Raw genomic sequence first — 13,293 nt, 5'->3', positions numbered from 1 at the left:
GTCCCCCAGCTCCAGGAGGGAGAGAAGGATGGGGGTCGCGGGGGGGGGGGGGGGGGGCAGAGGAGGAGGGGGAGGCCCCTCCCGACCTCCAGGCAGAGCACTTCAAAGGGGACTGATGGCAATTTCCTCTGCTGTCATAAAACAAATTGGGATCTGTGAGGGGAGCGGGGCTGGCGGGGCGCTGGGAACGTGCGGTGCACGAACATCTGCACGCGTGCACCAGTGTGTGCTCACACCCCTGTGTGCACGGTGATGTGCTGCGTGCGTGCACCCCTGTGTGCCTGCACCTGCCTATGGCGCTGGGTGCTGAGCCAGGTGCCTGCCAGCAGGTTCCAGGGGGGGCTGTGCAGGGAGTGCCTTGGGGTGATGGCAGCCGGTCCCATCCCATCCCATGGGGCTGCGCCGTCTGGATCGCCCCGGCCTCAGGGGAGTCCCCTGGGGGGGGTTGTGGGGCCTCAGACAGGCGCCTGGATCAGCACCCAGACGGCCCTGGGGGGGGCTGTGATGCTGGGAATGGCACAGCTCCAGGCACGGCGCTGGGGATGACGGCACCCGTGGACCTGGGGGGCACTGGATGGGCGCAGCCCTATGGGTTGACCTCGGCCCTGCGCGCCCACAAAGCCGGAGCAAAGGGGTCTGTGTGTGGGACAAATGCCTGAACCCCTTGGGACCCCCAGCACCTATGGCACAGCGTCCCCATGCCGTCCCTGTCCCCATGCCTGGCACGGAGCTCAGGGCACAGCAGGGTCCCTGTCCTTTCCCCACCCCACACGCCTCCAGCCGCTGCCCTATGGGTCCCCCATGTGGGCCCTACACAAAGATATCTCTGGGATTATCGCGATGCTCTCCTCTGCCCGCGGCCGTGCCAGGTCGCAGCGTGCCCCGGGGCTGCATTTCTCACCTGAACAGGAACTGCTGTCGGGATTCAACCTTTGCAGCACGATGGCCTCCCCTGCCCTGCGAGGAGCTGACAGCCCGCGATGATTCAAGCCTGGATTTTAATGAGCTTCACGTAATCTCCCTGCATATCTGCGCCCGCCCGGCCGTCACCACGCGAGGAAACCCTCCCGGCACGGCAGAGGAGAGCAGACAGAATTAGGGACACACAGCCACAATTGGGGACGTGTGGCTGACTGGGGGATGGGGACGCACGACCACACTGGGGATGTGGCTGCTCCGGGGATGGGGATGTATGGCTGCACTGGGGACACAATGGTTGCTCTGAGGATGCGGATGGGGACACGTGGCTGCGTTGGAGACACGGCCACACCACGGACAGGTGCCACCTGGTCGTGCCATCTCCGCCTCCTCCCCATGCACGGAGCCCCCAGGACCTGGGGGGGGGCAGGGCTGGCCCAGCCATGCAGAAACAGGTTTGGTGCATGGCGTGGATCAAAGGTGTGGAAGCAGCGCGGGGCTGACGTCAGGGCCCCCAGGCAGCGGTGACGGAACCGTCCCCGTCCCCAGGTTGGCTTTGCCACCCCCCCGGCAGGGGCTCTGCAAACCGCCTGCTAATTCTTCGAAGAAATCATTAAGAATGGTTTAATGATCTCAGCAGAGATGGGCTGGCGGGCTGCGGAGGTGCCCTAATTGCCTTAATTGCGTGTGGGCTCTGAGCAGCTGCCAGCAGCCCCGGGCATGGGGATGGCTAGAAGGGGCTGGGGCTAGGGAGCTGTGGGGATGGGGAGTGTGGGGATGCAGACCCACAGGGAGCAGCGTGTCCTCCCTCCACATGACAGTTCCAGGTCCTGCAGGGCTCCTGGCTGGGGCCCTGTGGCACGTCCTGGTGCTGTTGTTGTGTGTGTCTCCGTCTCCTGCTTCGCTGTGACCCCTCCCAGCCTCACTGCATGGAGCTGTGCCCCTTGTCCCCATGTCCCACTGAGGACATGGGACAAAGAGCTGAGGGATCCCATTGCCAGGAAACCCTCTCCCTTTGCCGTGCAAAACCCACCCACGTTTGCTCCCTCAACCCACAGCAAGGACATCCCCATCCCCGTGTCCCTGCTTGCATCCGTGCCGGGCCCGCAGCTGAAAGCTGGCGTCACTGCTTGCCTGGGGAAACTGAGGCAGGGAGCGGCAGGCTGGGACTTGTTTGGGCAGGAGTGCAGTGTGGGCAGCGTGGGCAGCACAGCGTGGGCAGTGCAGGGTGGGCAGTGCAGGGTGGGCAATGCAGGATGGGCAATGCAGGATGGGCAATGCAGGATGGGCAATGTAGGGTGGGAAGCACAGCATGGGAAATGCAGGGTGGGCAAAGAAGGGTGGGCAGTGCAGGGTGGGCAAAGCAGGTTGGGCAATGCAGGGTGGGAAGTGCAGGGTGGGCAAAGCAGGATGGGCAAAGTAGGGTGGGCAATGCAGGGTGGACAGCATAGTGTGGGCAATGCAGGGTAGGCAGTGCAGGGTGGGCAAAGAAGGGTGGGCAGTGCAGGGTGGGAAATGTAGGGTGGGCAAAGAAGGGTGGGCAATGCAGGGTGGGCAGTACAGGGTGGGAAGTGCAGGGTGGGCAGCACAGCGTGGGCAAAGAAGGGTGGGCAATGTAGGGTGGGCAAAGCAGGGTGGGCAATGCAGGCAGCTGCCCCTCATCCCCCCATTGGGTGAAATGGTGCCGGGGAGCACTGCGGGTACCTGTGCAGTGCCAGCCTGCGGGGGAGGGGGATGCCAGGTGGGACGTGGGTCCGAAATGGGACACTGGTCTGACACGGGACGTGGGTGAGCCGTACGTCCCAGGATCCCCACTTCATTGTGTTGATGGGTTTCCCCTCAGAAGCTGCGCTGCCTCGGGGACCCCCAGCCCGGGTCGGTAGCGGGGGGCCGGGGCGGGGGTCGGAGGCGGCGAGGCCGGGCGCTGTGAGTAAGCAGAGAGCGAGGAGGGGGTGGTAATTAGAAGGGAGGCACTCGCCGCAGCAAGTTCCCACAAATGGAGGCCCCGCGGCCATAGACACCGCACAACAAAGCGCCGAGCAATTATTTGGCTCCAGCGGGGGGGGCCGGGCCAACGGGGGCCGGAGGAGGGCGGGCACCGGCTGGGACCCCCCCCGGCCTCCGGGGGGCACCGGGAGCACGACGGGGGGTTCAGTGCTGCGGGCCCGGCCCCGCGTTCAGGCGGTAATGAGGGACGCCGCCGCTGGTCGGAGCTCGGCGGATCCCCAGCAGCCGGGACGCGTCCCGTACGGCCCCGCCGGGACCCCGCGCCTCCACCGGGCTGAAAGCGCCCGGATCCGCCGCCGGGCGCGCAGCCAATCCCGGGCGGCGCGGGGCAGCCCCGCCCCTCCTGTTGGTTTATCACTCTGTCAATCATATTGGTGGTAGCCAACCGGGAGACTGTTTTCTGGCAGCTCCCGCCCAAAAGGAAATCCGCCTCCCTGCCTCAGGAGCTTGTCAATCAATCAGAGGATGGAGACGGGCTGCGCACATTAGCATTGGCTAGTCGAGATGCCAATCAAAGATTCGCCCTCCCATTGGATCTCCGCTTCCGTCCGTCATATTGTCAGTCCGCTCCCATTGGCGGAGCTGTCTCTCCATCACCGCGTCCCATTGCTCGGCGGAATTGCCGATCAAGAAGTCGACGCTAGCTGATTGGTCAGTGCCCGCGAGCCGGGCGGAGATTGGGCAGGAGGCCGCCGGGAGGGCGGGTCGCGCAGGGCGGTGCCCGAACAGCCCCGCAGGAGGAAGATGGCGCCGTGAGGGGGTCGGAGCCGCCGCCGCCGCCGCCCCGGCCGGTCTGTGCGGGCCCGAGGCGGGGCCGGGCGCGGCGGGGCGGGGGTTGTCGTGCGGGGGGAGCGGCGGAGCCGGCACGGTCGGGTCAGGAAGGGGAACGCGGCCTCCTCGGCCCGCCCAAGCCTTGCGCTGAGCGGGCGGGCGGCGCTTCCGGGGCCCGGGTGGGGGCGGGCCCGGCGCCTCGTCCCGCCTCCCCGGGGAGAACCGCCGCTACGGCTGGGCGGGGGGGGGGCGGGGAGGTGGACCCCGGTACGTGGCGGGGGGGGGGCTGTGCGGTTGGAGCCCCGAGGCGTCTCTCGGTCCCTGGGAGCTGCGCTTTGCCCCGCTCAGTGTCCCGGGGGTTGGCCGGGATGGGAAAACAGGGAGCTGGTGGGGAATAGCGGGATAAAGCTGGGATAAGGCCGGGATAAAGCTGGGATAAGGCTGGGATAAGGCCGGGCAGCGCTCGGTCTGTGCCCGTCAAGAGAAGATGAAGTGATTCCTCGGAAGGCTTGGCTGCTTTGCGAATGAGCTGCTCGATTTCCTGCTGTTAGGTGTGAATTCCCAATGCTTGAGTTCCATACTCAGTGCTCACGGGTCAGCATTGCTGTGCTGTGTGTGCAAAAGGGGCCGGGGTCGTTTTTTCCCCGTGGCTGTGCTTCTCTGAGTGGCATGTTGAGGTCTTTGAGGGGCCTCTAAGTCATCTTCGTGCTCCAGGAGCTGCTTAAAAACACTGCAGAGAGTTGATGGGCTCTGTCCTGTTGGCTTTAACCAAGTGCAGAAAGTTAGGCTCGTGTTTTCTTCCCAAAAAGAAGACCATTACACAGCGCTGTGCATCAGCTTACAGCTGTCCAGGCTGTCAGTGCCCATTTCTGAGCACAGCACTGATTTCTGTGCATCCACCAGCAGGACAGGAGGGGCATTTCAGGAGCAGGGAAAGCCTGGATGGCAGATTGTGTGCCCTGCGTGCCTGCAAAGCGGAGCAGTGCTTCCTCTATCGGAGCGGGGCTGTTACACTGGCTAATTAAAGATAAGGCTATCGTGATAAGGCTTGAAATTGTTATCTTAAACCACACACAGCGTCCCCAGAGGGTGTAGGAGCTGCTGTGTGACTGTGTGCAGGTGCCAGTTTTCCTGTCCCAGCATTGCTGGGCTGTGCATTGCTGGCCAAGGAGCTGGGCTTGTCGTGGATGGGGAGGAAAAACCATTTCTCCTCTCTGCATCTCTAGGAGAACATTAAAAATAATGGCACAGTTTCCAAACTAAATTGGGTTTTGTGCAAGAGCAATTGCACCAGATGTACTGTTTGGAGATGGTTTTCATATAAAACTGTACTTGTGACAAGCAGAAGGAACGGGAGAGTGGCTAGAAAAAAAAGACTTTTATGAATTGGTGCTCTTCAGCTGCCTCAATGGAAAGTACTCTCCTGTTTGAGGCTTTCCTGGGGATGTCCGGATAGCAAACAGGGCCTGAAATTCTCCATGGGATGTGAATGTGTGCCTAACTTGGAGCAAATGTCAGCTTTGTGATGAGTTCTGGTGAGGAGGAACCCTGGGTGAACACGTGGGCAGCTGAGCTGTGCTGTCAGTGCTGTGTCACACCTTCAGGGTGGGACAGTGTCACTGCAGGACCGAGACACAGGTTGTATAAGGAGGAAATTTCTCCCCCCATCATCACTGATGTTTATTTGTACGGGTTAATGGGATCTCTCTGATGTCTCTCTCCAGCCAGCTCAGCTTGCTCTTATTTGTAGTCAGGGCTGCTAATCCTCAGCAGTGCCCTAATTCTGCAGAAAGGAAGGGTGCAGCCCTTGGGCTTGGGCAGCTGTGCAAGCTCCTGGCTTTCCAGGAAGAACGCATCCTTTTCTGTGGTTGTGAGCACCCAATGCCTCTCACCTTTGCTGCAGAGAGGGTCTGGAGTGTGGATTTTTCTCCTTCAACACTTCTCTGCTTTGACAAGCTGTGAAACAACCCCTGTCTGATTTTCTTGAGCTGTGCCATCCATTCAGTCCTGCTCAGCCCCACTTCTCACCTGCGTGGGATCCACCAGCACCCTGCCACTGCTCCCTCTCAGTCCCTGCTGAGCAGCACGAAGCCACTTGCAGTGCTTACACAACTTGTTTTGTCTGGCACTGTGCATGATGAGCTGCACAGGGCCTCATGTCTTCCCTTTCAGTGCGGCCCTGCCATTGCATCTCATTGCTCCTGCAGTCTGGGTGTCTCTGTGCATAACCCCAGCATGGCTGCAGCTTAGAGATGCCCTACATAAATCCTAAGCACTCGTATTCCTCAGCTGGCCATAATTCCCTGTTGAAGTCAGGACATCATCAGCAGTGGTAATAAAAGAAATTCGAGCTTGGACAAGTTTTCCCTGGCACCTTCTTTAGGCAAATACTATTAAGCTATTGAACCATTCAGTGGCTGTTGGATGAGGGTGAGTGGGAGATTTGCCAAAGGATGTTTTGTGGATGAAACCTTTCTAGCATAGAAGAAAAGATTTAACAAATGGTGAGGATTTAGGAGCCTGTGCCCCTGCTGCTGTGCCCTCCTGGCTCTCCTGTGGCTTTTCTCAGCTTCCTCAGGTCCCGCTGCCAGCCAACACCAGCAGCTCTGCTGTTCCCCCAAATGACCTTTTAATTACATAATAACTTGCAAACATTCAGCACCAACAACATACCGAAATAATTGAAACAATGTTTTTCCAAGCTGCCTTTTCCAGCTTGGAAAAACATGAGTGTGTATCTCTAGCCCCTTATCCAGCTCCAGCTGAAGGCAGGCAAGGTTCCACATCTTGGCTGATGCTAGGAGAGCCCCGAATATTGATGGTCTCAGCTCTCACTGCTGACCTCACTCCTGTCTTACTGCTTCCTCCTTGCAGATCGAGCGACAGCATGGCTGCGACTGCTGCCGTCAGCCCCAGTGAATACCTGCAGCCAGCTGCCTCCACTGCCCAGGTGAGTGCAGGTGGTGTGAGCTCCTGCTGGACCAGGAGCAGTGCCCCAGGTGTGGGCCTGCAGGCAGCGTGCCCCACAGGAGGAGCTCTGCTTGCAAGACAGGCTGGGGAGCTGCATTCTGGACACGTTCCCAGCTCCAATGCTCACTCCTGGCAGTGCTGTTGCTCCTAGCAGTGGTGTGTTTTCCTTAAGGACCTCTTGGGTCATGTTAGCAGCTGATTTCACAAGGTGGTCTTGGGATTAAAACTGCGTGAAACACTCCAGGGTGTGTGTAATGGGTGTGAGTAGCAGCAGACTTGAAGGGCGTCTGCAGCTTTATGGAGGTTGTAAGAACATAGACATGGGATTAAAAGGCAGCCAGCATCCTGATGGCTAAATTAGTGTGACTAGGGCGAGCTAAAGGCACACGTGATATGGCTAATTAAGCAGCTCACTTAATAAGCAGTGTTTAATTGGCATGGACTGAGTTACTTTCGATAGCATGTACCCTTTCCCTCTCTGACTCAATCTCAGTCCTGTTTGGCTTAAGACCCTGTCTCTAACATGCCTGTCTCCTTCCTGGTTCCCAGGACTCCCAGCCGTCTCCGCTCGCCCTCCTCGCAGCAACATGTAGCAAAATTGGTCCCCCAGCAGTGGAAGCCGCCGTGACTCCTCCTGCCCCTCCTCAGCCAACGCCTCGCAAACTTGTCCCCATCAAACCTGCTCCTCTCCCTCTGGGCTCTGGTAAGAACAGCTTCGGGATCCTGTCGTCGAAAGGGAATCTCTTCCAGATCCAGGGCTCCCAGGTTGGCACCTCCTACCCCGGGGGGCAGCTGGTTTTTGCCATTCAGAACCCAACTGTCATCAGCAAAGGGACTCGTTCATCTGCAAACATCCAGTACCAGACGGTGCCCCAGATCCAGGCTGCAGGGGGACAGACCATCCAAGTCCAGCCCAACCTCACCAACCAGATCCAAATTATTCCAGGCACAAATCAGGCCATTCTCACCCCATCCTCATCCTCTCACAAGCCAGTGCCCATCAAGCCAGCACCAGCACAGAAAAGTGGAGCTTCACCGGTGCAGGGCTCGAGCAACGTGGTCAAGTTAACCGGTGGCAGCAACGTGACTCTTACCCTGCCTGTGAACAACCTGGTGAACGCTGCAGAGTCAAGCACACAGGCTCAGGTCATTGCAGAGAGCCCCTCAAAGCCTGGCAAAAAGACTCGAAAGAAAGCCATGTCACCCAGCCAGCCCTCCACCGTGGCTGTGACTGAGCAGGTGGAGACAGTGTTGATAGAGACGACGGCGGAGAACATCATCCAGGCGGGGAACAACCTGCTGATCGTGCAGAGCCCAGGCTCTGGCCAGCCTGCCGTGGTGCAGCAGGTGCAGGTGGTACAGCCCAAGCAGGAGTCACAGGTGGTGCAGATCCCACAGCAGGCCCTGCGTGTGGTCCAGGCTGCCTCAGCCACGCTCCCCACCGTCCCCCAGAAGTCCTCCCAGAATATCCAGATCCAGACGACAGAGTCCACTCCTACGCAGGTACATCGTCTGCTGTGATGTCCCTCTGCCCTGGTTCTACTCCAAGCCCTTCTTTGGGCTTTAGAAAGCTGAAGAGTTTTGTGAGACACATCCCCAGATTGGCATCAGGTTCAGGCGTGGATTCTCTGATGCCCAAGAAGGGTTGGGAGTGCAGCTGCTCCCTCACTGGGGCTTTAATAAGCCTCTCCCTGGCTGCCTCTTTTCACGGGACTTTTAGGAGCACCATGTCTTTGAAAACTGCTGTGTTTCCAGCTCAGGCTGGAGTTATCCTGCCTGTCAGAAGCTTGGGGGGATGGGGGAGCAGGCTCACAGGCTGCAGGACTGTTGCTCGTGTTACCTTTGGAAACCAGGCTGCAAAGCCATAGCAGCCCTCTGCTGTTGTGTGAGGCCAGGACCAGTCTGCAGGAGCCCCAGTGTCTTAAGAAGTGTGGGCAGCTTCTCTGTGTCTTCTTGCAGGCCCACATTTCTGGATTTCTGAGTGGAGATTGCCCTTCACTGCTGGCTTCAACCAGTCTCATTCTTCTTCTCTCCCTCCCATCAGGTTTATTTCAAAACACCATCGGGTGAACTGCAAACAGTGCTGCTCCAGGAAGCCCCAGCCGTGACGGTGGCTCCATCCAGCACCTCCTGCAGCAGCCCTGTATCCCGCAACTCTGGCACAGCATCCAGCAGCAAGAAACCAACCGCACGCAAGGAGCGCCCGCTGCCAAAGATCGCGCCTGCCGGAGGAGTCATCAGCTTGAGTGCAGCCCAGCTGGCAGCTGCAGCACAGGCCATGCAGACCATCAACATCAACGGAGTGCAGGTCCAGGGTGTGCCTGTCACCATCACCAATTCTGGAGGTGGGCTGCGTGCTGCGCCGCGGCGAGCAGGAGGGACAGCGGGGTGCAGATGCAGAGGACAGACAGCCCCCTCTAGCAGTGCTCTTTGCAGTCGGGATGTGGCAGCTTTGTAAACAGAACCCTTGTATCCCGAGGCTGCATGTTGCTGGGTGTTAAATGTCAACAGTTTCTCTAGCTCTCTTCGCTGCAGGAGGCTCTGTGTGTTTCGTAGTGTGGCTCTTTGGCTGCTCTGCTGGTTGGCTGTGTCAGGGACAGCAGTTAGCACAGACCTGCAGTGTTGTGCTGAGCTGCAGGACATGGAATCATAGCATGGCTTGGGTTGGAAGGGACCTTAAAGATCATCAGTTCCAACTCCCCTGCTGTAGAATGATTGCCTCCCACCAGACCAGGCTGCCCAAGGCCCTATCCAACCTAGCCTTGAGCACCTCCGGGAATGGAGCGTCCACACAGAGGCAGTGTGCCAGGGCTTTACTGCCCTCTGAGTGAAAAATTTACCCTGATATGTCTGCTTTGGGGTCCTGAGTGACTCTGTTTTGTCCTGCGTGCTGTGCAGGGGCAGTGAGCTGCACCCAGGGATGAGTTTGTGTCATCAGGAGGCACCTCTCCTTGCACCTGCCATGCTGCCGGGCGAGGATGCTGCTGTTTGCACTGCCCATAGCCAAACCAGGAGAGGTGCCTTCATGCATGCAGGCTGTGTCATGAGGCACTGCCACTCCCTCAGAGCCAATCCAGCTCCTCTGTGGAACAAGTGTCTGTCTTAAACCGAAAATAACCAGACACAGCCCCGGGCCTGTGAGCCACAGACAGCCCTGGCGCACTTCTGTCTCCCATTGCCTGCCAGGAGCTGCACGTCCCCATGGCAGCTCCGTCCTCCCTGCGCTGGCAAATTGTCCCCAGCCCGGAGCTGGCAGCTGCAGGGAGCTGAGGGGAAGAAGTTAGGTCTGAGGGAAGTTTATCTGCTTTGTGATCCAGAAAGACCTGCTGACGTTCAGTGGTTTTTCTCCCAGCAAGAACCAGCAGGAGTCCCGACTGGGTTTTGCAGTCAGAAGCTGTTCTTTCTTGCTCGACTAAACGATGTCAGCATAAAACGTGGTCCAGTGTGGTTTAGTACTCCGCAGTGGACCGCTGTCATCACTGGGGTAGCTTTTAAGGGGGTTTTTAATTGCTGCTTTGTGTTGAGTGTCAGGAGATGGCACAGGCAGATACTGCTGCTGTCTGCACCGCTCCCCGCACTGTGCCACAAGGTTGGCCAGGCCGTGCTGAGCCCTGGCTGTGAGGGGACCGGTAGGACCTGCTGGCTCCACGAGTGGAGGCTGAGCCTGGTTTTCTCAAGGATGAGAAGGGCCTGTGTGTATCGCCGTGCTGTCAGAGCTGCCTTCACCCTAGGCTTAGCACTTCTCCTCCCAGTGTTGCACTGACACCTTTGCTCTGCCCGCATCCCCTCTGTGCAATGACCTCCTCTTTGCTCATCCATCAGATCCCACTCTTCTCCTCCTCCTCCTCCTTGCCTGCTGCCCCCAGAGCTTGCTGACGCTGACCCCATCTTCTTCTTTCCAGCCCCCATCATGGCTGCCCGGGTGCTGTGCAGGGCCCAGGCTGCCACCTCCGTGAGTGCCCGAGCGTGGAGCGGCCCTTAGGGTCCAGGGTAAGTCCCATTTTTTTGGTCAATATATTGCACGTTTTTTCAAAGTTTCTTTTTTGTTTCCTCTTTGGTCATTTCCCCACCCCGAAGGGTCAAACCAAAAACTTTGAAAAACCGCACAGTATATTCAGAAAAAAGGGACTTACCAGCCCCAGTTGGGGCCAGCATGTAGCAACGGGGCTGTGGCAATGCTGCATGTGGGGCTGGGGTGCCCAGCTGGGTTCCGTCCCATTCCACACGCGTGGTCTTTCCCCTGGCCAGCCGCTTCCACAGGGCTTCAGTGCACGCAGCATGGAGACACTCTCAGCCCCTTGGGCACGGGGGCTCGCAGGGCAGAACCTGATTCCCCGTTTCCCTCCCCAGGCCAGCAGCAGCTGACTGTGCAGAACGTCTCTGGCAACAATCTGACCATCAGTGGCCTGAGCCCGACCCAGATCCAGCTCCAGATGGAGCAAGCACTGGCCGGGGAGATGCAACCAGGAGAAAAGCGACGGCGGATGGCGTGCACCTGCCCCAACTGCAAGGATGGGGAGAAGAGGTGAGCACTGTGCAGAGGGGAGGGGGTCAGCTCAGGGGGGGGGTCTGTGCCCATTGCAGGGCTGACACCTGCCCCGTTGCATTCCTCACCAGGCCGGGGGACCAAGGGAAGAAGAAGCACATCTGCCACATCCCCGAATGCGGGCGGACCTTCCGCAAGACCTCTCTGCTGCGTGCTCACGTGCGCCTGCACACGGGTGAACGTCCTTTTGTCTGCAACTGGGTGTTCTGTGGGAAGCGCTTCACACGCAGCGATGAGCTGCAGCGGCACGCGCGCACACACACAGGTCTGTGGCCCTGCATGCACCCCTCTCACTCCCAGGGCAGTCCTCAAATCGTTGTCCCATGCCCTGTGAGGCCCCAAAGGCTGGCGTGATCTCAGGCTGACACTGACTGTTATTAGGATGTGGTAGAGATACTGGGAAGGGATTGGAATGAGAGCTGTTGGAGAGGGTCCAGAGGAAAGCCACAGGGATGATCAGGGGGCTGGAGCATCTCTCCTACAGAGACAGGCTGAGAGAACTGGACTTGTTCAGCCTGGAGAAGAAAAGGCTGCAGGGTGACCTAATTGTAGCCTTTCATTACCTAAATGGAGCCTATAAACGGGAGGGGAGTCAACTATTTGAAAGGGTAGATGACGGCAGGACAAGGGGAAATGGTTTGAAGTTGAGGGAGGGAAGATTTAGGTTGGGTGTCAGGGGGAAGTTCTTTACTATGAGAGTGGTGAGGTGCTGGAACAGCTGCCCAGAGAGGCTGTGGATGCCCTGTCCATCCCTGGAGGTCAGGTTGGATGGGACCCTGGACAAACTGGTCTAGTATTAAATATGGAGGTTGGTGGCCCTGCCTGTGTTGGGGGGGTTGGAGATTCGTGATCCTTGATGTCCCTTCCAACCCTGGCCATTCTATGATCCTATGAACACTGAGGGGCGTTTTGCTGCCTTTGGGCTGTCAAGGTGAGCGTGGGGCCACAAAAGGGACCCTGGCATGGGCATCACCACCTCCCCGGGAGGTCCCTGTGGCCATGACTGGGAGCTATGGGGACACAGCAGGGCTGTGGGTGTGACAATGTCCCCAAGGTCCCCCAGCCCTGACGGCCACTGCTCTCCCTGCAGGCGACAAGAGATTCGAGTGCGCGCAGTGCCAGAAGCGCTTCATGCGGAGCGACCACCTGACGAAGCACTATAAAACCCACCTGATCACCAAGAACTTGTAGGGCTGGGAGCCACGTCTTGAACAAACCCCCTCCCCCCCCTCCACCTTGAGGGGTCACGGTGAGGATCCACCAGGCACCGACCTGTCACCCTACCGCCCTCACAGCACTCCAGTCTCTCCGGTCGCCCTTTGAGGGCAGCCGTGTCCCCTTCAGCACAGCTCTTGGGGACGTCCTCTGCCACCGTGTGGGCCTCACGCAGAAGCAGCAGCCCTCGCAGAGGGGCCGATCCCCTCGTGGAGCCGTAGGGCAAAGCACCCGGCGTGGCCCCGGCACAGCGGGCATGCAGGGCTTGGCACACACCAGGGGCTGCACCCTCCGATGCGGGAGGGCCGAGAACGCCTCCACAGCACATTCCTACTTTATATTTAAAATCTATAAATAGTTATAAATATCTATATAAACCCCTTTGGAAGATCCCTTTTTTTCTATGGAGATCGTTGCCTTACGCTCCCCGTTCCCGATTACCAACACTGTGTATGGTGAGTGCTTTTTTTTCCACATCTTTATTTAATTGCTCCCTCCTCAGACCCTTCCCTCTCCCTCTCCCATTTCTTTTTTCCCTTTTCTCCCCCTTTTTTCCCCTTTCCCCCACAGTTTTTTCCCCCTTTTCCCCCATTTCTACCCTTTTTCCCCCCTCTCCTGCGTTTCTTTTCCAACAATGAAGGTTTCTTTCACTCTTTCTCTCCTTTCTGTTTCCAAGTGGCGTGGCGTTTCCCTTTCAATCTTGGGACTTTAATCTCCTTTATGTGCTCCCCCCCCACCCCGACTGTGTATAGTGTACATTGTATCATAGATTATATTGCTTTTGTGTTTACTGCGTTTAAAAGAAAAGGAAACAAAACAAAACATATGGCTTGTTATTTTTGAGCTTTTAAATTAAAACAGATCCA

At 58.3% G+C, this 13,293-nt stretch overlaps 1 protein-coding gene across 2 annotated transcripts; it reads left to right on the top strand.

Annotated features, from left to right (window-relative positions):
• The first annotated feature begins 3,610 nt into the window (after positions 1 to 3,610).
• SP2 (Sp2 transcription factor) lies at positions 3,611 to 12,928 on the top strand. Of its 2 annotated transcripts, none has more exons than XM_031600771.2 (7): positions 3,611 to 3,716; positions 6,571 to 6,646; positions 7,216 to 8,169; positions 8,711 to 9,011; positions 11,017 to 11,191; positions 11,284 to 11,477; positions 12,303 to 12,928. In XM_031600771.2, the coding sequence occupies exons 2-7, from the start codon at positions 6,584 to 6,586 to the stop codon at positions 12,401 to 12,403; spliced, it is 1,788 nt and encodes a 595-aa protein (XP_031456631.1). In that variant the 5' UTR covers positions 3,611 to 3,716; positions 6,571 to 6,583; the 3' UTR covers positions 12,404 to 12,928. The 2 variants fall into 2 exon arrangements, with proteins under 2 accessions (XP_031456631.1, XP_089981155.1); XM_090125029.1 differs by lacking the exon at positions 3,611 to 3,716 and adding an exon at positions 3,979 to 4,247.
• The last annotated feature ends 365 nt before the right edge of the window (positions 12,929 to 13,293 follow it).

Source organism: Phasianus colchicus, chromosome 26 (genome assembly GCF_987193195.1).
Source record: "Phasianus colchicus chromosome 26, bPhaCol1.hap1.1, whole genome shotgun sequence".
In the NCBI taxonomy this organism is placed as follows: domain Eukaryota; kingdom Metazoa; phylum Chordata; class Aves; order Galliformes; family Phasianidae; genus Phasianus; species Phasianus colchicus.
This window is presented reverse-complemented; position numbering and strand designations above follow the sequence as displayed.

Coding starts and splice junctions, on each gene's coding strand:
- SP2 (XM_031600771.2), top strand. CDS start 6,584: ATGGCTGCGACTGCTGCCGTCAGCCCCAGTGAATACCTGCAGCCAGCT. Junction 11,192..11,283: donor TGCAAGGATGGGGAGAAGAG/GTGAGCACTGTG, acceptor ATTCCTCACCAG/GCCGGGGGACCAAGGGAAGA. Junction 11,478..12,302: donor GCACGCGCGCACACACACAG/GTCTGTGGCCCT, acceptor CTCTCCCTGCAG/GCGACAAGAGATTCGAGTGC.